This window comes from Lissotriton helveticus, chromosome 2_1 (genome assembly GCF_964261635.1).
Source record: "Lissotriton helveticus chromosome 2_1, aLisHel1.1, whole genome shotgun sequence".
NCBI lineage: Eukaryota > Metazoa > Chordata > Amphibia > Caudata > Salamandridae > Lissotriton > Lissotriton helveticus.
The window spans coordinates 1,239,311,252-1,239,337,211 of record NC_136059.1 but is presented as its reverse complement, the minus strand read 5'-3'; the positions used below and the strand labels follow the sequence as shown (position 1 = coordinate 1,239,337,211).

The 25,960-nt window shown below is 43.6% G+C and overlaps 1 protein-coding gene across 1 annotated transcript in view; it reads right to left on the bottom strand.

Moving 5' to 3' along the window:
• PRDM9 (PR/SET domain 9) overlaps positions 1-7,760 on the bottom strand; it is a 1,629,505-nt gene extending 1,621,745 nt beyond the window's left edge. The window contains exon 1 of the mRNA XM_078676140.1: positions 7,571-7,760. Coding sequence (XP_078532266.1) covers positions 7,571-7,630 — 60 coding nt within the window. The 5' untranslated portion in view covers positions 7,631-7,760. The remainder of the gene's footprint in view (positions 1-7,570) is intronic.
• Positions 7,761-25,960: the final 18,200 nt, after the last annotated feature.

Below are 25,960 nucleotides of genomic sequence, written 5' to 3'. Positions count from 1 at the left end.
AGATGGGCAGTATTTCGGCGCCTGCCCAGGAGTCAGGAACCCTGGCGCCCATAACCAGCGCATTTACCAATCGCACTAGGTACGGTACCCATAAGTCTTGGTCTTGCTGGAATAAGTCCGCTGGGATACAGTCCGGACCGGGTGCTTTGCCCCTAGGGATGGTATTCAAGACAGATTCTACTTCTTTGGCCGAGAACACAAGTGTATCGGTAGTAATTGGCCAACTAATAGTGTCTTGCGTGATGCTATGACAACTGAATTGTTCCTCAAAAAATGACACCCATTTCTGTTGTTCAATGGATGCGGGACTAGGGCGGTCGTTCTGAGACTGACCCCACCTAAGGAGGTGCCAAAAGTGTTGAAGGTTCCTGGAGCCGCAGGCCTCGGCTAAGAGGCTCCAGCGCTCGTCGTCCCATGCAGCTTTTGCCCGAAGTTTGGCTACATTATACGCCTTCCTACAAGTTTTTATTAAGGCTGGGTTCTTCAATTTCAAGGCCTTAAACAGAGACGAATGGGACTCTCGATAGGCTTCGTTATACCAGTTTGCTGGTTTCTTACCCTTCCCCCTCCCCCTGTTAACAACAAATTTAACAAACAGAGTTTTTAGGGATAGAAACAAGCTGGCGTGGATGTCTGTGATTTTTGAGATCGTCATTTCCTGATTTTCACATTTGTCAATTTCCAGTATGGAATTTGATACCAGGGTTCTGATCTTTACACGTGCTTCCATATCTACAGATACCTTTGGCCAACGCACCCTCCTCATGTCATTTGTTAAAACCACGGCCTCTTGTACGGGGTTAGGCTGGCGATCAATCGGCCCTACAAAGCTATAGTCCTTCAATTTCGCTATGAGTGGTTCATGGTCGCTTTCTGGACGTGGCTTAACTAACATGTCCAGAACTAAGTGCCACATTTTAATATCAACTAAGATATAATCAATGCGACTACTATGTCTGCCATTGAAAAAAGGTGTAGTTACCCACCTTGTCAGAGCTAACGCGTCCATTTAGGGCACGCAGCCCCCAATTTAAGCAGAGACCTTTGATAAATGTTGCTGCTTTGGACCACTTAGTGATCGGGGGTAGCTCTAGTTGGGGAATCCCCCAGGTCAGATCCTCTGCCTCGGTTAATAATCCATCCTGTTTACCTAGGGGTTCAAAACAAGTATTAAGATCCCCCATAACAACCACATGACCAGTTAATAGAGTGGAACCTAAGAAGTCATCCAAACAAGTAAGGGTGGACGACACACGGCCACCCGCAATACCTCTTGCATATACATTGACAAGTAGTATTTTCAGCCCACTACTTGTTTTCATACTAATTATCAATATATCGGGGCAGTCAATAAAGACTTCCTTCATAGAAACACCTGCTGCCTGGCGAACCCATATAGTGAGACCACCCATTGCCCTACCTCTATGGCCTCTAACTGCTGGTTTGTTAAAATTCAGGAAGCCTGGAAAATAAACTGATTGGGTCGCCCAGGTCTCCTGGAACGACCAGACATCACCTTGTCGAATAAAATCAGCCCAATCAGGAATACATATACAAGAATCAATTCCTGCAACATTCCAACATCCCATGGTGGTGCCCTTTTCACATAGTTGATCACACAAGTTTGTTACAACATTTGGACAGGGTTCAATAGACAGGGAAGAGGATTCAACATGCCCCGCTGCATCTATAACCGGACCATCCATTAACAGACACATTGACCCAGCCAGACTAGTTAGCCCAGAACTTGCTCCTACAATAATAACATCATTGGTAGGCAGAGGGGTGGGTACCAAAGTTGGTATATCTGGCTCTCCTCTATAAACAATACAGCCCTCCACAGGTTGATAAAATTGGTCTTCCGGACTTACAGCAACATTTGAAGGGATACCCAGGACATCTCCCCCCCCTCAAACACTCAGAATTAGGAACATCAACCCTAGACGAAAGTGCTGGTCAATCATTAGTCGACAGCCATGATAGTGGGTCATATAGATTTCTCAAAGGGATATTCCAAAGCACCTTGGACTGAGTCGACCGATTTGGAAAAGAGTGTGCTGGGAAGAAACTTGGGTACTGTTGTGTCTGTGTAAAGGCAGGTGTTATAGGAACCGATGGATACAGGGGCTTATTGGGGAATGGTGGATCAGGTAGAACTGGAGGGCCTCTGGGCTGGGTATTGATCTTAGCCCAACCCGGCGTCTGTACGGGACAGTTGTAGTTAGATTGAATGTAGGAACGATACTGCGCCTCAGGATTAAATTGGAATCCATGAAAGTTAGGGGTAAAATTAGTCCATTTAAGGAGGCTTTTGGCGTATTTATTATTATTGGCAGGAGGTTGATCTGATGGATTGATCAGGGTCTCGGGGTAAAAATATGTAAGATTCCTCGTAGAGATCCCTCCCTCATTACTTCCCACATACCAATCTGAGAGATGGGATACTACTTTGTGATCCCTAAAGTTAATAATAACTATATCCCCCTCTATATCCTTGGGACGAACCCCTACCCACCGACATCTTCTGACTGTAACAATATCCCCATTAAGATGAGAAGGAAGGGGCCTATTTGTTTTCAGCCAAAAGATGACTTTGTTTTTTAAACTTTCGTTGTTTTCCCTATCTCCTTCCGCAACTGGTGGCACGCCCGTCATAACAATTACATAATTCGTAGAATCCGGGGGCAAATCTACATTTTTCTTGTGTGGAAGGGGTCTGTTAGTTTTGCCAGTAGGTTTAGCAATTTTACCCATCCCATTCCTTGTCTGTGACACAACTCCCTTTCCTGGTGGTTTGTTGACTGCCACCCTAGGATTTGCTTTAGCAATACTGGTCGCTGTAGGGGGTTTAGCAGCCAGGACCAGTGCTTTATTAGTTGTTGTAACAATATCTGTGTTTGCTGTACTTTTGGTAGGTTTAGTAATAGAACTACTTATAGTGCCAGCACCCTGCGATAGACCGGAAGGTATATTTGGCGGACCCTTGGCCTTGTCCACGCTAAAGGCGTGTGTAGGCTCAATGTTCACCAACAGGCGGTCCTGTTTGTCACCCAGAGTCCTAACACGCTCCAAGACAGGTAGCATGTATGATTTAATGAGCTTCTCTATGTTAGCATAGGACACCTCATGAACTCCTTCACTTGGTAACTCAGGGGTTACCAACACCTGTATATCTGAAACCAGTGGCGCTACAATAGATGGTAACACCAACTCGGTGTTTGATTTAGATGGAGTTGGCGAAGGTAGCTGGCCACTGTGACCTTTCCTTTTTACCCCACCCTTCCTCCTTCTTTTCCTCGGTGGGGAATGCACAACCCTTTTAGCCTCAACAGGCTTAGATCTACTGTTACTATTACTATTTGTTGGTATACACTCGCCTAGGTCTATACCAACCAGTGAAAGGTTAGGCAACATAGGACAAGGGTCCAAATCAATGATATTGTTAGAGGGGGTATTTGTTTCCCCAAAACTAGAGTGATCAACCGGCGGGCAAACCAGGTGATCTCCGCTAGTGGCATTGACACAGAGCGGGGAAATAATTGGAAATCTAAATATTCTTGGGGTTTGGTTGATGTCAGTAGCATCGGCCTCAATTGAGCTCAACCCTTGGGCAGCCATATCATGGGTAGAATTTAAAACTGTTTGTCACTGCAGTGAGTTTTTCTTTAACTGCTCAATTGATCGTCGGCGCTCTGCTCTTCTCTCTGCTAGGAGTAGGTCCATATCTACCTCCTTGGTAGATTTTTTAAAAAATTTATCTAAAGGGCCAAGAACAGAGGTGCCTACACCAGGGGGGGCGGAATGACTCATGACAAAATCTGACCAGTTAGAATTTCCGCAACCCAGTTACAAGAAAAAAACGAAAGGTGATCAGAAACACATAAAACGCCAGTACTCGATGTAAATAACCTGGCCCAGCCCAGCCTCCTTTGGCCCCTGACGGCCACAGACGGTCCCGCCCTTGTCCCGGGCTTCTCCCGGGACGCTCCCGCACGCTCCCGCTTAGCGGGAACTATCCTTCCCTTAAATAGATAGTCCGTGGGATTACAGGCGGGGCGTGGAGGCCAGGGAGAGCGGCCAGGTGACGGGAGGCGCGGTCAGCAGAGGCTTCTGGTACACGAAGTCCTGCCCCGCTCACTCGCAGCCCTGTACCTTCACACGCCGCACAGACAGGCTCCTGTGGCTCCGGTGCGCAGCGGGACCCGCGAAGCGGGTTCCGCAAGTAGTAGGATTTTAAGAGGGGTCCAAGTACGTCCACGACCCTCCGCTGGTACTCGACAATAAAAAACAAGGTTTCCCACGACGTGTAGATCTCGCAGTCTTTTTGAAGTTACAGGCGGGGCGTGGAGGCCAGGGAGAGCGGCCAGGTGACGGGAGGCGCGGTCAGCAGAGGCTTCTGGTACACGAAGTCCTGCCCCGCTCACTCGCAGCCCTGTACCTTCACACGCCGCACAGACAGGCTCCTGTGGCTCCGGTGCGCAGCGGGACCCGCGAAGCGGGTTCCGCAAGTAGTAGGATTTTAAGAGGGGTCTAAGTAAGTCCACGACCCTCCGCTGGTACTCGACAATAAAAAACAAGGTTTCCCACGACGTGTAGATCTCGCAGTCTTTTTGAAGTTACAGGCGGGGCGTGGAGGCCAGGGAGAGCGGCCAGGTGACGGGAGGCGCGGTCAGCAGAGGCTTCTGGTACACGAAGTCCTGCCCCGCTCACTCGCAGCCCTGTACCTTCACACGCCGCACAGACAGGCTCCTGTGGCTCCGGTGCGCAGCGGGACCCGCGAAGCGGGTTCCGCAAGTAGTAGGATTTTAAGAGGGGTCCAAGTAAGTCCACGACCCTCCGCTGGTACTCGACAATAAAAAACAAGGTTTCCCACGACGTGTAGATCTCGCAGTCTTTTTGAAGTTACAGGCGGGGCGTGGAGGCCAGGGAGAGCGGCCAGGTGACGGGAGGCGCGGTCAGCAGAGGCTTCTGGTACACGAAGTCCTGCCCCGCTCGCTCGCAGCCCTGTACCTTCACACGCCGCACAGACAGGCTCCTGTGGCTCCGGTGGGCAGCGGGACCCGCGAAGCTGGTTCCGCAAGTAGTAGGATTTTAAGAGGGGTCCAAGTAAGTCCACGACCCTCCGCTGGTACTCGACAATAAAAAACAAGGTTTCCCACGACGTGTAGATCTCGCAGTCTTTTTGAAGTTACAGGCGGGGCGTGGAGGCCAGGGAGAGCGGCCAGGTGACGGGAGGCGCGGTCAGCAGAGGCTTCTGGTACACGAAGTCCTGCCCCGCTCGCTCGCAGCCCTGTACCTTCACACGCCGCACAGACAGGCTCCTGTGGCTCCGGTGCGCAGCGGGACCCGCGAAGCGGGTTCCGCAAGTAGTAGGATTTTAAGAGGGGTCCAAGTAAGTCCACGACCCTCCGCTGGTACTCGACAATAAAAAACAAGGTTTCCCACCCATGTCATTATTACATTTATCATGCATGAGTGCAGTGTTGTGTGAGGGGTATGGGTGCACTAGAAACAGTTCATTGTGATTTGGTTGCGGCGCCTGTGTCCTTCTGCAGGGTTCTCCCCGCGTGCATGATGCACATGTGCAGGTGGGCGGTTGTCCCCTTTCGACTCACTGCCAGAGATCTCCACAGGTATCCTCCGCTTGGTAGCAATATTGTGGAGTATTGCACATACGGCCACGATGCGGCAGCTGACCTCATGCTGGTATTTGAGGGCCCCACCAGTCTTGTGTAGGATGCGGAATCGGCTCTTTAACAGCCCAAATGTCCGCTCAATGCAATTTCTACTGCGAATGTGTGCAGCATTGTAACGCCGTTGCTGTGGTGTGGGAGGGTTGAGGTATGGGGTGAGGAGGTACTCACGGAGGCCGTAGGCTCTGTCACCTGAATGAAAGGAGCAGAGGGTGAGTGCCTGTTATTCGCAGCTACATGGTCTCGATGTACTGTTTGTTGGCATGTGTACTTACCTAGGAGGTGTCCTACGCCAAAGTCTCCCCTGGCCAGGCGTGTGTGCCTGCCGCTGTGCCAGAATATGAAGGAATCATGCTTGCTCCCCGGGTATTGTGCCACTATGTTGGGGATGAATGTCTTTGCATTGCAGACCATCTGGATGTTCAGTGAGTGGTAGGACTTGCGGTTCCGGTACAGGAATTCTGTCTCAGCGGGTGGGCAGATGTGGATGTGGGTACAGTCAATGCATCCAATTACATGGGGGAATTGCGCAATGTTGTAAAATTGTAGCTTTGTTTGGTTCAAGTCCTGTTGGGTGGTTGGGAATGTAATGTAATGGTGTAGCCGGGTCAGCATGGCTTCTAGGAAACTCCTGAGGCAGCGGGACAGTGTGCTCTGGGACATCCCCCCTGCAACTGCAACTATCCCCTGGAAGCTTCCGGAGGCCAGGAGGTGCAGGCAGCACAAGACCTGGAAATGGGTGGGCACGGCATTGGTCCTCCTTGTTGGGTGCTGCATCAGGGGGTCAAGGTCCCGGATGAGCTTGGTAATCATTGCCCCATTCAGCCTGTACTTAGAGTAGATTTCCTCCTCAGTCTGGCCCAGGAGTGTGATCTGCGGCTGGAAAATTTGCTCCTGGATCCTGCGTCTGTTCCTGGCTGCAGCCTGGAAGCCTTCGCCGCCTTACCACCATGTAGAGTCCTGGCATAGTGAATGTCCTCATGCTCCTACTGTGTCTCCTTAAGTGTGTTTGTTCAGCCCCGCACCTGTAGCTAGTTAGAATTAATTTCTTTTTTTTTTTACTTTATGGTTACCACCTGGTTTGAGTTCTCCTTAAATTGCGCCTCGCAAACAGCGATTTTGAGGTTTTTCGCCAATTGCGATATTTCATGCATTTGGCTTGCGATTATTTCGCGATTTCGCAAATGAAATCGCAGAATTATTGGGAATTCGCAATTTCAGAATCGCAAAGGGGTTTCCACCTTGATTCTGCGATTTTATTTGCGAAGTCGCAAAATATATTTTGCGAATTCGCAATTTGGTTGTTTTTCTTTTCATGAATTGCGGTTCATGGAATTGCGATCGCAATAGCTGTTTCACAACTATTGCGATCGCAATTTGTGTTGATGAATCTACCAGTAAATCTTTTTGCATTTAACATGGGCACCTGTTTATATTATATATTCGAAACCATCTTAGGTCAAATGTCTATTTTAATGAGATTGCTGTGTCACTGAATATTATTTTTTTACTAATTTCTGTTCCTGTTAATAAAATGGTGTCAAAGGTTGAGTGACCCAACTACATTTACTGACCCTGAACATAATAATAAATATTCAATCATAAAATGTACACAAAATACTGGAATTACACAATATACAAACATTTACGGTTAAAGGGGGTTGAATCTATTGTGAAATGGTAGAGTTTGGTAAAGATGCACCACTGCCATTCGTTATCTGGCCTGGGTCATTTTCTATGAGAACTTCATCCTTCCTGTTTTCAGAGACTCTTCCCCTACTTGATGTTTCCCCCATAGACGTCTTTCTACTCCCAAGTTGATTTCTACCACTTCTGCTTTCCTATCGTGCTTGTGGAAAGACAACAGCAATTCTCACCTCTGGACTTGGGTGCCTTTTCCTCACTGATTTCCGCCCTCTACTTTTACCAGCGCTCATGCTGACGGTGCGCGGAATCGCCACCGAGTCTAAGGAGTACCGCTTTCAGACCTTCAAAACTCCGCGAGACCTTCGGTTTCGTCATTCACAACAAGCCGCCTGTCTTCTGATATAATAAAACGTGCTCACGCAGCCGCTCCTCCCGCCAAAACCGGCAGCGTTAAAACTAGCTGGAGGTAAAGGGATTGGGCAGTCAGTGGAAAGTTCAACCAATCGCCTCGTCGAATGAACACTGGCGCCGCCAGCTGCAGAGATGATTTGTGAGAAAAGCGGAAGCGGGGCGGGGAAAAATGATAGATAAGACGCTCCGTAAATGTGAGAAGAAGGAAGGCTAAAATTCTCTCACCGTCGAGTAAAGCAAAACTTCTGTTCGAAAGCACTTCATTTAAATGTTGTTTAACGAACCAGGATTTTTTTTTACACTAAGTGGACGATTAATTATTCTACATAGATACATTTACAAATTTCGTGAAAGCATATATATATATATATATATATATATATATATATATATATATATATATATATATATATATATATATATATATATATATATATATATATATATATATATATATATATATATATATATATATTCCTACATCGAGGATACCTTGTTTGAGGATGCAGTTAGTACAGTGCTATGGTGGTTTGCTTCCTGTTACCTACATACATGTTACTTCTTCTGCACATTGAAATGTAGGTGTGTTTCATACTGTGGAAGACAGATGCAAATATGGTAAAACATGGATATATATATATATATATATATATATATATATATATATATATATATATATATATATATATATATATATATATATATATATATATATATATATATTGCATTGGAAGCATTGGAAGCTGTGAGTGTTGCGAGGAGCTCCCTAACGGGCCGAGCACCCCACAGCTAGAGAGTTGTCGGAGAGCTGCAAGCACCAGGACGTCAGAAAACACCAGAACGCCGGGCCGTTGAGGTTGCTGTGGAGGCCGAGGAGATTTCTGCAGAAGCAGGAACTAGCCACCAGTTATCGGTAACCGCTATCCAGCTATCGGCAGCTGCGGTTGTGGCTGTGGCAGTGGAGCTGAGCAGTGGAGCCGAGTAGGAACAAGCTCCAGCCGTGGAAGCCCTCATAAACCGATAAGCCGATAAGCCGAAAGGCCAAAAAGTCGCTGGAAAAAAAAACGCTGATGTCCGCTTGAACAGCCACGGAAGCAGCAGGTAGGCAGACGAGGTGAGGGTGGAGATACGTGGTCCTTGAGTTCTATTGCCATAATATACAATACCCTCTACCCCCTGCCTTATCCCGTGCCTTACCCTGTGCTGCCATATCCCTGCCATATCCCTTGCTGCCCGTTGAAGTATTGCGGAAGCCGGCAGGTGAGGTGAGGCAAGGTGAGGGTGAAGGTTCGTGAAGCTCATGGCCCTTCAGCTCCGCTGCCTTACCTCTGCATTACCCTCAGCAGCGGTTTGTCAGGTGCTGAAAACAGGAACTGTCGGAGCAGTGCACCGTGTAGTCCTGATAGCCAGACGGGGGTCGGCGTGCTGCCGAATTGCCCAGGTGCCGGGGGTGCGGTGTGTGTACTCTGAGAGGTGCTCTGACCCCTGTCATCGGATCAGTAAGGAGCACCTGTGGAAGGGTAGTGGTGTTTCCGTGGGACTGAGTATTAGGAAGCTTGATTTATCTCATCCTCATCCTCCCAGTAATTGGCTGTGAATTTGTCGAACTTGAACGAGACTAAGAAAACTAAGCTAAGGATCTTACGAGAGAGGAGGTGGTGTTTGTGCGAAGTGTATTTGTGCGACCTTTGTGTGATCTTGTGCGAGGTGGATTTGGCGTGCCTAATGATGAGGTGCAGTCGCCAGCGTGGGGCTCCACAAAACATTAAACAAAACCAGAAGTCTGAAGAGATAACAGAGACAACAGTAGCTCCAAAAAAAACTCCAACCGGACTGAGCAGGGACAAGGAAAATGGAGAACAGGAGGGAAACATGCTAATTAACAGAAGAAGGGCCTGTTCAGAGGAGAAACTGTGTACTCCAGCCGAGGAAAAAGCTTTTTCTGTGTCTCTTAGTAAAGACTGTGGTCATACGAGGTCTTCATGCGTGGCGCAGTCGTCTATAAAGAGCTATTTTTTAAGTATCATCAAATTCAGTCTGACAAAGATAATCATAAATATAATCATAAAGATAATCATAAAAGAAAGTCCTCCGAAAAGGAAGAACCTAGTGGGAGTATTAGTGAATGTTCATTTCTTTCTCCTTTGTTCTCCCCACTGTGTAAAAAAGAGAAAAAAAGTTGCTCTGTTAGTGATCTGACCCATCCTAAGTTGCCTGAAAAATCGGATGCTGTAGTGGTTAATCAGGACAGGAGGGCACTAGGCGAAGAAGTTGTAACAGATAAAGTATTGGCACTTGTTCCAACACCCTCACCCCATCCTTTAATTGTAGCAGGGCTGTTACAGGCTCAGGCGCAAAGCTACGTCTGTGACCCTGTAACAAGTGCTGGATTATAAAGGGTCGGCTGGAGTGTGTGATTTGTCTCTTTGTAGGTCTATGAACGAAAACAAATATGATATTGTGTATGACCCTGGAGCTGAAGTGGGTACCGAAGTTGGAAAGGCAGCTCTCAAGGCTGGATCCAGTGAATCAATTCTAGTTACAGAGGACTTACGGCCTAGTCCAAATAGTTGTACAGTTAAAGATGGTAATGTTAGCTTTTTTAACCTGGACCAGTCAAGTATAATAATGGAGAATAGCCCTATTATCAATAAATCATTATGCGATCAAGGCGCCGGCAGCTTTGAGAAGATTACTAATATAAATAGACAATGTAGCTTAGACCTTAATGGGCAGTCTAAAGCAGTGAATACATTGTCATTATCTAAAGCAGAGGCCAACCCCCAGACATCTCCAGGTAACTCAAAAGGGAGTGAGTTTAGCACAGAGCAGAGTTTATGGAAATGCCTATTACATACCATGGGTTCAATCACTAACGTGCTTAATTTCCACTCAGGCAAACTGGATGTTCAGGTGGATATTTTAAACACGCTAGCCTCCCATGTGGCGGGTATTGACACAAAACTCTTGCACCTGACTAACTTGATTATGAAGGTGCAAGCAGATAAGGATAGCCCATTTATATCCTGCACCTGTGCACAGTTGATTGATAAGATCTCTGATTTGCCGTCAATAGTAAGTTCTATGGTGCAAGAAGTTAACCACTTGGCTGCTAATGACAAGGGTAACTCGTCATGGAGTTCCCATTGATTTCAATGGAAAGTGTTAATAAATGTCTCCAGGGCCTTAGCATCCAAGTGGTTAAACTGTTGTCGGGTAGAAAAGTGCATGGTAGTAATGAAAGCGTTGAACCATCAAATAGTTTAAGTAGATCAAATGATGGTCATAAGTTGCCACCTGTAAAGGATGATAGCAATACACAAGTTACTGAGATCCCTTATTCGAAATCTGAATGTGACATAATTAATGATAGCTTGGTAATAGAATGTGTGAGTAGTGATTTTTCAAGGCTAACCGATGATTCAAGAGGTATGAAAAAGCCATGCTCAAAACAACGCCAAGATTCAAGCGGCCCATAAAAATCAACAAATCTTTCGAAAAGGGCTAGGAAAAGGTTAAGGAAAACTCACAACAAAAAAGCATATGAAATAAAATCTATTGGTAAGAAAGTGAGTGAAGATCCTAAATTCTTGAAAATAAAGGAATCTGAAATGAAATCATATTTCCCGATTTTTGGGCCCAATAAGAAATCGGGATTTAAGGTAAAGGTGAATCAAATAATGGAGTGTGACATTAAAAAACTAGGGGAGGGCGATCCCAAATTTAGTTCTGGCCACATAAGTGAAGTTCCAATAACAATAAAAGAAAAAGCATCTGATCAATCGATTAATGTAAGGGCGGAAGTCCATAAGTGCACAATGTATTCATATTGAGAAATTAGTTGACTCTAATGGTCAAGAGGGCAGTATGAGTAATGAATTGGGGACTGAATTAGGCCGGAAACAATGTAATGAAATAGTGGTCGACCAAGGTGCACAAAATAATATTGGAAATCAGAATTTAGTAAATCATAGTCATCAGCAAGGTGATAATAGAGCTGATCAACTGGTCCACTGTGGGACACAAGAGCGATTAATAAAGGAAGTTAAAAAAGTCTATTTGCCATCTGAAAGGGTTGTTGTGTCTGTTATGGATAATTCATGCCCGCCAGTTATTATTGAGAAAGATAATATTGAGCATTTAAATTTGTCGACCAATATGAGGAAAGTAGCCTTCAGTCCCCAATACACTTCTAGAGGCCCACATGACATTTTAAACCGTGGTAACATCCTGAAATTATTACATGCTATTATAGATCTTAAAGATGTGGTAACGAAGGATCTGGAAGCTGTGGAGTTTAAGAAAGTGAAAATTGAACGGAATATTGCTAGAAAATGGGGGTCTAACCTGATACCTACAAGAACGCAATGGGGGAATGATATGGATGCGGCGATGGTGGCAGAAAGGGCGGTCTATGTACACAGAGGATGCCCCAAAAAATGGTCCAAAATATGGGGGAAATGGAATGAATATCGAGGTAATATATGTGAACCCCCGCAAGAATTGTCTGACCACGAGACAAGCCCATAGGATGGAATACAAACTACGCTGTCTAATATATTGCAGTTGAGCCCATGGGGGGGGGGAGAAACCTGAAAGAAATGGAATACGAATGTATTACTGATATACTTGTTTGTTGACGACCTACGTACGAATACGCACCACCTAAAAGACTACCACTTAATGATATTACCATCTAATGGCCCTTGTATATCATGAGGACACCTATATACTAATGTCTACTATAGAGCGAGAAACGATGTAAAGTACTGATCCTTGTTACGAATAATAATTTTTTGTATATATATATGAGGATGAATACACTACCTATGTATGCATTGCTGTTCTGCTAAAAAGCCAATAAAAATTGTTTTAAAAAAAAAAGAAAGTGAAAATTGCGACAGGGAAATAACAGTTACAACTTGGTTAAATATGGAAATTGTTGATAAAATAATGGCGAACGGTAGCGTATTTGAGAAATGGGGCATTAAAGTTTGGCTAGCTCAAGCATCTTGCTAGCCGATGTTGCTAATTCCAAATGAACCAAAAGGGGATGATAAAAAATTAGCTATGGCTACTAAAAAAATTGATGACAAAAGAAGAGCCATAGTAGAACAGGTTAGAGTTTTAAAAAATGCGTCAGGCGCATCTAAGGAATTGAACTTAGCATATGGCATCAAGATATGGAGCAGCCAATCCGGTCTGTGAACTTGTGAGGAGTTGAAGAAAGCCCCAGAGTTAGTAGATGATTGAAGTTGGCTTCCAGGAATTTTAACAAAACATAATTTTGAAACGAAGGATTGATGTCTATCAAATCCTTTGACTCTCTGTTCCTGGAACACCAATGGCTTAAAATCATTAATCGAAGACCAATATGTAATTGATTTTTTGAAGACTTTTAGTATATTAATGTTTCAGGAAACTTGGACTACGTCAAAAGAACCTTTTATAGGTTATGTTGAATATTGTAATGTCGCAACACGAGAAGCCAACTCAGGTCGCCCATGTGGTGGTCTTTCTATGTATATATCATCAAAACTAAAAGCCTCTCACTTTGAAATTGACCTTCATGTAAAATGGCTACAGTGTGTTAAACTAATAGCAAGTCCCTCGATTATTCTAATAAATGTGTATTTAAGTTACAAAAAGAAGGTTAGATCCACCCAAATTACTCAGCTATGGGGGATGGTAAAAACCTTATATTATGAGCACTTGGATTCAGTATTTATTATTTCAGGTGATTTTAATATGCACGTTGTTGCACTTAAAAAGCAGACATTTGACTTAAAATGGTTAGCTCAATGGACAGACTGTGAATTTAAAAAATACAATTTAAAGATTATGCATAACCTTGATAATACCCCAACTTTTACCAAAGCAGATAGCTCCTCTGTAATAGACTATACTATAATGTCTGAGAAATTATATAAGTTAGTAAAAAGCTATGAGATTGCCCCAAGGATTGAAAGTGATCACAACCCACAGTTGATCAATTTTGATATTGATTTACACTATTTACCAGAAACTAAGAGTCTGGTAAAAGCTCCAACATCCTTTAATCTTAAAAGGTTAACATGGAATGATAAAACTGAGGATAACATTTTGAGAGTGCTTGACTGTTTAATAAAGGATGTCCATGCTGCTTATGATAAAGGTACATCTATGGTTGACCTATGGGCACATTTGTGTGACGAACTGATAGCTAAATCTGCTAGAAATAAGCCCTATAATGGCATATTGCTAAATCCTAAGAAACCAGGATGGTATTCTTCCCACCTACTATATAAAAAAAGAAAGCTTAATAAAGAAATAAGATCACTGAAACGGAATAAAAATAGGCTATCGCTTCAAACTGCATCGCTTAAAATCAGAGAGTTAAAACAAAGATACAAAAGGGAAATTTGGAGGGCTAAGCAAGCATTTTATGAAACAACATGGGCAAAAGTCCATCATGCTTGTAAATCCAAAGATTTACGGTTATTCTGGAGCATTATTAATGACATCGAGAACGGTAATAATAGAAGCAATAGTGCTAATGTTGATGAAGTGAGTTGGGTGAGCTTCTTCAATAAAAAAATAGATACCCAATGTCTAGATAATGATAAATGTTTCAATAAAAGTCCAATTGATATGCATAAAGTAATAGATAGAGGGAGTGAGGGTTGTATTCCCCCTCCTCAATGTAGAGTGGATTTGGGGCCCTGGTCGCTCGATAAAGTAAAAAAAGCGATAAATAAGATTAGATCCAACAGAGCTCCAGGTCCAAATGGTATCCCGAATGCAATATTTAAAGCTGATATAAGTAACTGGCCGGAGTTGCTAATGCTTCTGTTTAATGAAGTTCTTAAACAGGTCTTATTCCGCTATCTTGGCATGGGAGTGTTATTCAACCTATATATAAGAGTGGCCCACAGGATAATCCGGCTAATTATCGTTTAACGACGCTTACTGATGTAGAGGCAAAATTGTTTGCTAGTTGCCTGTTGGAAGAGCTAGAGGCTTGGGCCACAAGGGAAGATCTTATCCCTAATTTTCAAACTGGGTTTAGAAAGGGAGAATCTACCCATACCAATTTGATTGTATTAACATTATTAGGTGAGAGAGCCAAAACCAGGATGCAAAGATTATATGTGTGTTTTATTGATCTAAAAGCCGCTTTTGATTCTGTGCCGCGAAATACTCTCTGGGGTAAATTAAGGAATTGGGGTATTCCGGAATCTCTATTAAACATGATTATACTTTTATACACCCATACCTGGGTACAGATCAAAATTGGCGATGGAAAGCATATGACCCGTCGATTGGATACGAATGTGGGATTGAAACAAGGCTGTGTGTTGGCCCCTTGCCTTTTTAATCTTTTTATGGCCGACTTGCCAGCTCATTTTAAAAATAGTAATTCACATTCGCCTTTTATTCACGGTCAAGAAATCAAATACCTGCAATATGCAGATGATACCATTTTATTGAGCCAAACAGAAATAGGGTTAAAAAGGTTAATTGACTCTTTTAATGGCTATGTCACTCAAAATGGACTAACAATTAAAACAAAAAAGACAAAAATAATGACTATGGCAAAAGTTAAACAGAGGATTAAGGAGTGGAATATCAATGGCCTGGTAATTGAAAATGTGAAATCGTATAAATATCTTGGGATCACGTTTGACGACGGACTGATATTTAGACAACATTTTAATAACCTTGAAGCCAGGGGCTGCTCTCTTGCATTTGCTTTCAGGAAATTAAGAGACAAATTATTATGCCCTAATTATGATCATCTGATGAAGGTGATGAGAGCAAAGTTAATTCTATCATTGGACTATTGCTGACTCATCTTTCGGGGCAAAGACGCGAAAGTGCTCGACGATATAGAAATCAGAACTTATAAAGCTGTTTTTAAAATCTCTAAATATATCAGTCGAGCAAACATAAGATTGGAATTTGGATTGAAAAACCAAATTGTGGCGCGTCAATCAGCATTTCTGAAGTCCTTAATATCATTAGCCCGCTCGGAGGAAGGATCTTTAGTAAATCTATGTTGGCTTGAAATTTCAGAAGGGGAATATTAAAAAAACTGGCAGCTGTACCTAACTGAATGCTTATGTAATTTTGATTGCTCTAATTTAGAAGATGAAATGAGGAGTAAAGTAGTTTTAAAAAAAGAAATGAATCAAATGGCCGCACTACTAACGAGTATAGCTGACAAGAAAGAATTAAGGAAAAGAAATCATTTCTGGACAATTGTTAATTCCTTTGGTAAGCTGACGCCTCAACCCTATTTAGCCCATCATTTAAAAACAAGGTTTAAGAATAAATTCATGCTCTTACGGTTGGGAAGATATCCGACTAAGGATGGCATACCAAACACGAGAAGTGTGGCTCACTGGTTAGAGGCGGCAGACCCGTAAGCAAAAGAACGGCCCGGGACCAGGGTTCGATTCCCGACGCGGCAGGGTCGTGGACCAGGGTCAGCGGACTCGATAATTCTCGCCTCGGTGCCTACTCTAGTCAGAAACCACACTCGGCAAACTCTGGGCATCAGCTTGCCTCATCTTCACAACGGCCCCCCCAGACCGCCGGGGATGCTTGGCCGCACCTTAGAGATACCCATCAGGGACCATCTCTCAGGGTGAGCCAGGACGGGTTCCCCAGTGGTCGAAGCGTGGAGATACTCCTCCGGGAGTCGATTCCTAGCGCTATATAAACCCACAATTAAACTGGGAGAATCAATGGTCATCGAGCATTTGCAGGCTTTGTAGGCAAAGTGATGAAACAATAATTCATATAGTAACCTTATGTCCAGCTTTGGCAGACGCTCGGAAGACCATCCTAAAACCGATCTTTAATGAATTAGGAATTAGAACATGTAGACAAGCAATTATTACCTGTTTGAGTGGGGTGAATATTAAACTTACTTATCTTTTTGTTAAGTTTATCATTATTGCAGAGAAGAAACTCAAAGGAGTAGAACGGGTAAATAACTGTATTGCGATATAAAATATGTAAGAAACATAATTTAATGTTAATTGGATGCAAAGTGTTAAGCTAGCTTAAGGGACTGGGAGTATATTTTAATATAGTTGCGCACATTACACTTTATTATCGCTTGCACATGGAACACAGCTAAAATGTGTATTTGTAACTGCAACTGCCAACAGAAGTCACTTTATGTAAATGCTGCTATAATAGTTCCTGGTGCAATTATAAGGCATTTTAGTAAGTTTTATTTATTTTATTTATTGCATAATATATTACTCTTGCACTTTACTATCGCTTGTACATGAAATACAGCTAAAATTTGTATTTGTAATTGCATCTGCCAACACAAGTCACTTTATGTAAATGCTGCTATAATAGTTTTTGGGGCAATCATAAGGCATTTTAGTTGGTTTTATGGATTTTTAATTATTGCGTAATGTATGAACGTTTTGATGGAATGGTCATCTATCAACGTATTATTGGAGGATCACTTTAAGATGCTAATAACTCTGTGTATAGTATATGCTTGTTTTATTCGGTTGTTTTTATCTTTCTTTGTTTGTAATGATTTTAATTAATCAACAAATAAATACTTACTTATTCTCTCAGCCTTCTTCACACTGCCTGGGCACTATAAAATATCAGGTGCACCAATGCTGGTTTTACACAAGCCGCACTGAGATCAAAGTGGAGCCATGACAAAAGCCAGTACTTTATCTGCTGGCCCGTAGCAACAGAGCTGCTTTAAACTAAAGATTTATGCTCCCAGAAGAGGTTACCACTGCTTCTATAATGATAGAGGAGGCATTGAGCCTTTCTACTTCCAACAGAAGGGGGACAAATATCTAGGGTCAAATGCCTAGAGCCACGAAGAGGATTATACTGTGCTTGACAATGTATTCTAGTGCGGTGATGCTGGAAACGCACTACAATGCGATTTTAGAGCATTGGTTTGAGTCACTTGGCAGAGCTGATACATCACAAGCAATCTGAAGGCCGGGTGCAGATTACTGTGTAACTAAAGGTAGCAATCAAACTGCACAATCACATAGACAAAACAGTTCCGGCATTTGCCCTGCAGCACCGGTGTTAGAAATGGGGTTTCTGGTTGGCTAGGGTATGCACCTAAACCAGGCAGAACCCACCACTCTAGTAAGGGTAAGGGAGTTACTCACCCAAGATAACCCCTGCTCACCCCCTTAGTGCCTTGACAGAACAGTCAGGCATATCCCAGAGGCAACGTGTAAAGTGTTTGTGCAACACACACCCACCAATGACACACTCAATACACCACGAAAGAAAGTCCACACCAGGTTATATAAAAATATTGCTTATATTGTATATAAACACATAGGGGGAGATGTATCATCCTAGCAGTTTGCGAGTCCTTAATATCGATTTTTAGCGAATCGCTATTAAGGACTCGCAAAATGCTATGTATGTGGGAATCGCATTAATAACTGCCATTCCTTACTATTCCTTAATTGCCAATCGTCTAGAGGCCCATAGGAATGAATGGGAAAACATTAACAATTTGCGAGTACCTATTAATAGGGCGGGAGGGAGGCGGGGCTGGCCTATTACAGGACACCCTGTAACACCCCTGAAATATGTATGTGTGCACATGTGGCACACATACATGCCCTAAGGGCATGTATGTGTGCCACATTGTACTTCAAAAAATGCAAAAAAGTAATTTTTCAAAGAAATCGCTAATAACCACCAACTTGAAATTGGTGGTAATTTGAGATTTCTTAAGGGGAAATCCCTAACCCTGGGCATAGTGTGCGTAGTGGGGCTATGCGAAGTGCCACAGAGTGGGGAAAAACTCTGCACACTCCGCACACTCTCCCCAGAAATGTGCAGGCCTGTGGGTGCCCGCACATCCGCAGATTTGAGCAAGAAGTCGCGATGAAGGAGGGAGAGGGAGCCCCGGGACACCGCAGCCGAGGTAAGCCGTTTTACTTTACTTTTAAATTGCTTTAAACCTTGTAATTTCATTCTTAATAGGGTGGTAGGGAGGCGGACCGGCCAACTCCGCTCCGCTCCGCCATGGAGTGTGCAGACTTTTGCCTACTCCGCCTACTTTGCAGAGCGCGGAGTAGGCAAAACTCCGCACACTCCGCAGGAGGAGCGGAGCTCTCCGCCCACCCATAAAAATCGCACAACTTTAGTGCTTTCTGCATTGCATTTAAGGCATCACAATTTGCGATTCCTTAAATGCATTTGCAAAATGGGGAATCGCACATTTTGTGATTCCCGATTTTGCGAGGGCCTTTTGGGATGACACATCCTAAAAGGCTTTTTCCAATTCGCAAACGGGTCGATTCTGAGAATCATCACGTTTGCGAACGGGAAAAGGGCTTCATATATCTGGCCCATAGACCACAAACACATAAATCACAATGTATTTGTCACTTAGGCAATTGTCATAATCATCCCAGTTAGAGCATTGTAGTAAACACTTTTAGGTTGCTTTTATCATACAATCAATTCCACTGCACATAATAAAAAGGACCTATAAAAAGGACACTTGTTATACTATCTTTAAAAGGAGAAAAATAACATGTATCACCATCATCAAGCACAGAGGACAGTGAGGGAAAACACCAGGATTATCATGCTCTTATCAGCCCCTTGGTCCAATGATCCCAGAGCACAACATTCCTGTGCTCTGCTGATTTTGCAGGTTATCGGGCCACCTGCCAGTTCGACCACAGCGAGTGCGGCCAATAAAGAAGGAAATGCCCCCAACGGAATTCCATGGGGGGACCAACAACTGACTCATGGGGTGCTCTCTCTGGTTCTCTGAAGTGGGAGATGTTAGACGCTCCTCATTTAGTGGTACATGAGCTCATTGGTCCCGTGCGGCTGGCACAGCAAGGGTGAGGCTACTGGGGAGTGTCCTGTTGTGCCTCATACCGGGGACTCTTCTCGGCAGTGCTGGCTTGCTCGCTGGGTGGGCCTCTGATGACACTGCATCTTCTTTCCGGTGCAGTGGGCCTTGAGCGGCTTCGGGGGTGTTGCCAGGCAACGCCAGAAACTCCGGGCATTTGCGTTGGTTGCCTGGCAACATTTGAGACTCCTTCATGCTGACTCCACTGATGAGTAGCCGCGCCTACAATCAGAGATCTTCTCTGACCTCGGGCTCTGCATACAGCAAGATTGTTAGCGAGTAACGCTCAGTGAAGCTTCCAAGGAGCGAAGCAGAAGTTGGTCTCCATGAAGGGAACCACCAGGAAAGTCCCCAATAAGTAAAGCACAAGAAGTTTCCATGAAGAAAAGAATAGGAAACTCCCAAATAAGTAAAGCATGAGGAAGGTTCCACAAAGGGAAGCACCAGGAAACTCCCAAATAAGTAAAGCACAAGGAAGTTCCGACAAAGGGAAACACCAGGAAACTTCCAAATAACTAAAGCACAAGAAAGTTTCCACGTAGGGAAGCACAGGAAGCTCCTAAATAAGTAAAACACAAGTACGTTTTCATGAAGGGAAGCACCAGGAAACTCCCAAATAAGTGAAGAATAAGGAAGACTTTGTTGTCCCTGAGTCTTCCAAAAACAGGAGGCCAGCACACACACGCCTTTGGAGATTCTTCACCAGCAGGATACCAAAGCAGAGCAAAAAGAGTCAGTCCTTTTCGTCTGCCACTGACAGAAGCAACAAATGCAAGCCAACCTACCCCTCACACAGAAAAGGTAGCTCTCCTCACATAGCTCTTTGGCTCTTCTTCTTGGCAGGGTCCTCTTGTTTCCAGAAGTGATCTAAAGTCTTGGGGTTTTAGGTCCAATACTTATAGATGCAAGCAACATTCCTCCCACCACTCTAAATGTAGACCAGGTCTTCTCAGCCCAGCGATGAGTCACTCAGGCAAGGCAGGACACACCTCAACTACCCCACCCCTGTGACTGTCTAGAGTGAATACACATCCCCATCTCATGTCACTCCAACACCAGACGCTGAATGCACAAACAGTCAGAGGCACACAGGATGGTGAATTCAGAAAATGCCCACTTTTAAAAAGTGTCATTTTATAAACACTTAATTGAAATACCACCTTTACTAAAAGGTGTGTTTTTAAATTCTGATTTCAGAGAGCCTAAACTCAATTTCTCTTACTTGTCCCAATGGCAAGTTACACTTGTTAAGATGTTACAAGGCAGCTCCCATGGTAACCTATGGGACAGACAGCCTTTCAATAGTGAAAAATGAAATAAACAATATTTCACTATCAGTACATGTAAACCACACCCGCACATGTCCTACATTTCACATACACTGCACCCTGCTGTTGGGAGTACCTTGGGCCTACCTGAGGGTTACCGTATGTAAGAAAAGGGAAGTTTAGAGCTAGGCAAGTGGGTGCACTGGCAAATATACATAAAGGTGTGCAGTTCCTATATTAGAGAAGGACGGGGGAACCTGAGGGATCAAGTCAGGGGATCACATGTATGGTCAAAACAAGAATAATCGAACATCACAGTAACATACGATGCAAAAAGATCACAACCAAAAATACCACACACTTCATTGACAAACTCCACTCACTCTACCACATGACATGGACAGTACTGGAATCATTCCCTAATGTGACTAAGAGCCACCTTGTTCCAAAAATAACAGAGATGGATTTTCCCCGTCTACACATGCAACGGGACTGAATTACGACATGCCCTGGGGCAAGATACATAACTGATGCACCTCAACAAAAACACACCCCGCCATTCTCATTATTTACTACCCCCTGAGAGACCTGGCTCTTACCGTCTGATTCTAACAAACAGAGCCATCCCTGTGGCCCCCTTCCATATTGACTCAGATAACATTACCGTGTGCTCCACCATTGATATGTGCTCCCTGTTTTTACTGACACCACAGTAACAACGTTAGTCTTACCGTATCAAATTAAGCACTCTAACACTTCCTCTTTCATATAGTAATAGGATTTAAGAGTCAGTCATTTTTTGCATCACCAGGGTAATTTAGCCTCTAGTTCTATCTGTCCATCACTCCACTTCAATATGGCGCTAGCTCATTCTACTACTATATTCCACTATGGCGCTGCCTTTTGCCACGATTCCCTCCAGCAACAGTGAGAAGGACTAGAAATGCGGGCATATCATTATGACGTATCCCGCAATTTTGATTTTTCTTCACGGGACCTGCTGATGGAGCAAGGACTCAGAGAAAAGAGACTTGCTCAGAGCATTCCGCTCGTTTAACTCACTAACAAGTTATTAACAAGGCTTTGTGAAAATTAATATGCATTTACACAAACTCTTTTGGGTTAGCGAAGCTTGCGTATGGGTGTACTAATGCAGATAACATTGAAAAAAGACTAAGACCGCTTTAAATGGGAAATCTGCTTTGCCCATGCGTCAACGTCAACTACACCTACATAGGATGACGAGTAATGCTTGGAGGGAAATTGTAGCACATGAGCAGCAACTACTAATATGGCGGTTTGAAGACTCGCATGCATGGCACCTGCTTATCTGAAATTTAAGCAAGCTTTTTTACTAATGCGGGAAAAAGTCTAATAAATAATATGGGAGTAGAGGTGGGTGATATACAGTGCAAACACTTTTTCTGAGAAATTAACATCTGTCTGTTGACTTTAATCATTAGTGCATATTTGGGCCTTTCTCGCAGAACTGAATGAGCTGATTGACGCAAAGTCTGTGCATGCCCACTGAGTGAAGCCATGAAGGTCAATGACAGAGCAGTTGAACGGAAGCCAAGAACGAGTGCCACAGCCTGGGAACGGATGGTGCAGAGTTCAACAGTGAAATGTTCCATTCATTGTAGTGTCTTAATGTTTCAAAATTGATACATGTAGTATATGGGAATAAAATGAATGAATAAAAAGTAAGGGGTTGGGTTTGCCAACAATGGTTTGACTTAATTTAGTGCCATGTAAGCATGGTGTGAGGAAGACTCCCCTTTGCCGGACCAATCAAATTTCGTACTTTCCCGATATTGAGACATTAATGGGTGGAATATGAGCAACAATAGGTATAATTAAGATAGCTTTAGTTAGTTAGGAAGATGGAGTCTTGCCGAATGCTGCAGAACTGATGATGCTGAGAGCTGAGATGCAGGGGGAGATGCTGATGGTGTGAGAGGCTCATGAAGACCTGATTACAAAACCTGAAGCAGAACTTTCTATCCTAATTTCATTGGGTTAGATTTGAAGGTCGCAGAAGAATCTTGAGGAGGAAGAGAGTGTCAGAGAGGGGTGCAGCACAACCGTCGGTATCTTACAGAGGGTAACTATCCTGTCCAGATTCCTGTCCTGAAGTCTTTGTCTCCTGAATCTATCTCAGAGGACCCCCACCAGCCCTTTGGCCTGGGGGTTGGTCTCCCACACCATCCTTGGTAATTATAAATTTCAGTTATTCGTAAATGCTTTCGATCTTTTCTCTCTGTCCTCTCCCTTTCCGGCATTGAGTATTGCTTGAATCAGAGAAAAATGCATTGTGTTTGTTGATTGAATTTTTCTCTTCCATGAATGATGGTGACTGTTCTGTACTGAGATTGTTCACATGCAACTATAATTTTAGATAAAGATTTGAAAACGTCTTGAGTCTGTGGTGATTTTACTTAAAGTATAGAAAAGTTAGTTAATTATTGCCATCAACTAGTTTCCACTAATGGTCCATCGACCAGAGGAAAGAACTTGTTGATCTGCGAAGGGTTAGTTGAAAATTGAACTGAGGTATGGAATAAACTAAACCTAAACAGTTTGTGAATTTGAATAAAACTTGAACCCCACCAGCGGTTTATCCATTGTGAGTTTATGGGCCCAGGTGAGTATATGATAGCAGAGTATTTGTTGTTGGTGAAACGCTGGATCACCGCTACCTTGCTGGTATTCGAGCAGGTGCTGAGCCAGGGGTAGGTTGTAAGCTTTCTGCTGCTATCTTCTACCGTGAGTAATTCTTCATTTATTTATTTTTTGTGAGGGATTTCCTCCTACGTAGGTATTTGCCACCGCATGGGGAGCCTTCCTCTTCACTACATTTGTTTATTTTTCATCTTTTTACCAGGCAGTATGACGCTTATGTAGCACAACTCTGCCACTGCTGATGGAGCCTTAGCCCACCTATGTTAGCGGCAAGGCCCCTTATCTATCCAATTGTTTAATCTCTACTGGGTAAAAGAGACCCGAGCTTCACTCACACGATTAGCACTCAGTTCGTGCATACTTTCAAGCGACTGCACTTTTTTACTGGTAATGGTGTGTGTTTTTCGATATTTTCTGCTAACCTTCGTCATCATTGCTGTGTGTTATTTCATTCATACGCGGTATGAGAATAAACAGAGGCATCATATTTAGACTCACCTCAATCCAGAGTCACACATGAAGTAACTTGAACTTTCATGTTAGTGTGTGGCTGTCACCAATCACTTGATGAAACTTCTTCCAATGAAGTAGTCACTCATTGCTCGGATCATTGATATTTTATAACAATTGAGGTACTGCTATCCCCACTGGGCCCTGACCCTAAGCATGCCAAGGCTCTCCATTTCCATCCCTATTTCAGTATCAGTACTGTTATTTAATATTATTGCAGCTCTCTTTCTCTTTCCTTTCAAGGTCGGTTTATTTATCGTTTGCACCAAGTATACTTTATACTCTAATGCAATGGGACTGGTACGGCTTTAGATAACACATGTGCTTCTGACCGTCCCCCTCCCTATGAGTAGTTTATCTTTTTCACGGTCCTGACGAATTGCCTTGATCCTTTGTGACAACCTATTGGCAAGAAACATGTTGACCAACACTTATATTTAGAGCCAATGTGGACCATTATATCCACCCTGGCCTACATTTGTTGTTAGTGTCACTGATGGTTCCACACATTAAACATTTGCCTTTTGAACACCTCGAGTCATTTTTAACTCACCACCCTACTCACTAACAAACACCCTCACATAAAACACCACTCTTCTCTACGGCAGCTCAAAAGAATGCCGGCAAAGAGCCCCCCTGTAGGGCCCATTGGGCATTGCAGCGCCGGCCCAACGAGGAGCGGCCCTATGATGAAGCATGACATCCCTTGGGGTGTGTGAGGATCATATCCCCTGACTTGATCCCTCAGGTTCCCCGGACCTTCTTTAATATAGGCACTGCACACCTCTATGTGTATTTACAGTCCTGTTGTCGCATGTGCTGGACCTTTAACTGCCCTCTCTGCCAAGTCACAGGGCAGTTTAAAACTGCGTGCACAGACACTGTAGTGGCAGGTTTGAGACACATTTACAGGGCTATTGAGGTGGGTGGCATAACCAGTGCTGCAAGCCCACTAGTAGCATTTGATTTACATGCCCTGGTGCCCAGAGAGCACTTTACTATGGACTTACCAGTAAATCCATTATGCCAATTATGGCTAACCAATTAGAATCACAATTTACACAGGGAGCACTTGCCCCTTGACACTGATCAGCAGTGGCAAAGAGCCCAAACCATCTAAACCAGCAAAACATAGGTCAGCAACGGAGGTAAAAAATCAAAATGTCTGGGGGCACACCTGCTAAAAATGCAGGGTCTAACATCCAGCATGTGCCTTTCCACTTACGCCCATTCATGCTGACAGCTCGTTGGTACTTGCACCTCAATCTTTTAGTAAAGTCGTCAAAGAGTTTTCCCCATTGGTCGTATTGACATTTGTTGGTTGACTTGAAGTACTTTAAGGGAAAAGTCATCAACAGTACATTTCTAGCTTGTGAAGTCAATGTGACTCCACAATAAGGGCCAGGAATCACCAAATATGTTTAAGTGGATTTTATTTGAGGTTATTAATCAATACAGTATATAAGCATACTAAGAATACGTTCCAAAGATACAACAATACAGCTGGTAAGCTGAACTATCTCAGTAGGTTGAGCAGTAATAAGATAGTATACAGAATAGTAACAGCCACAACAATAAGAAAAAAATCAAAGTAAAGAGGTTTTCCATCAAGAAACTTACCTTCTCTCTTCAAAATATAAATTGACTCTAATGTCATATACCCAATAATTCTGGTCAGGGAGCATAGAAGGAGGTAGTATAATATAGAAGAGTGAATACGTGTTTAACCTAGAGCTCACACTTAAAATAGGGTAAGCAGAGATATCTGTACCTCTCCAAGTCTAAAGTGAGTCTGTCCATCTCTAACTATGCGAACAGCCATGAAAAGTAACAGGAGATTCAGAAGCATCCTTATCTCCTTTCACACCACCAGG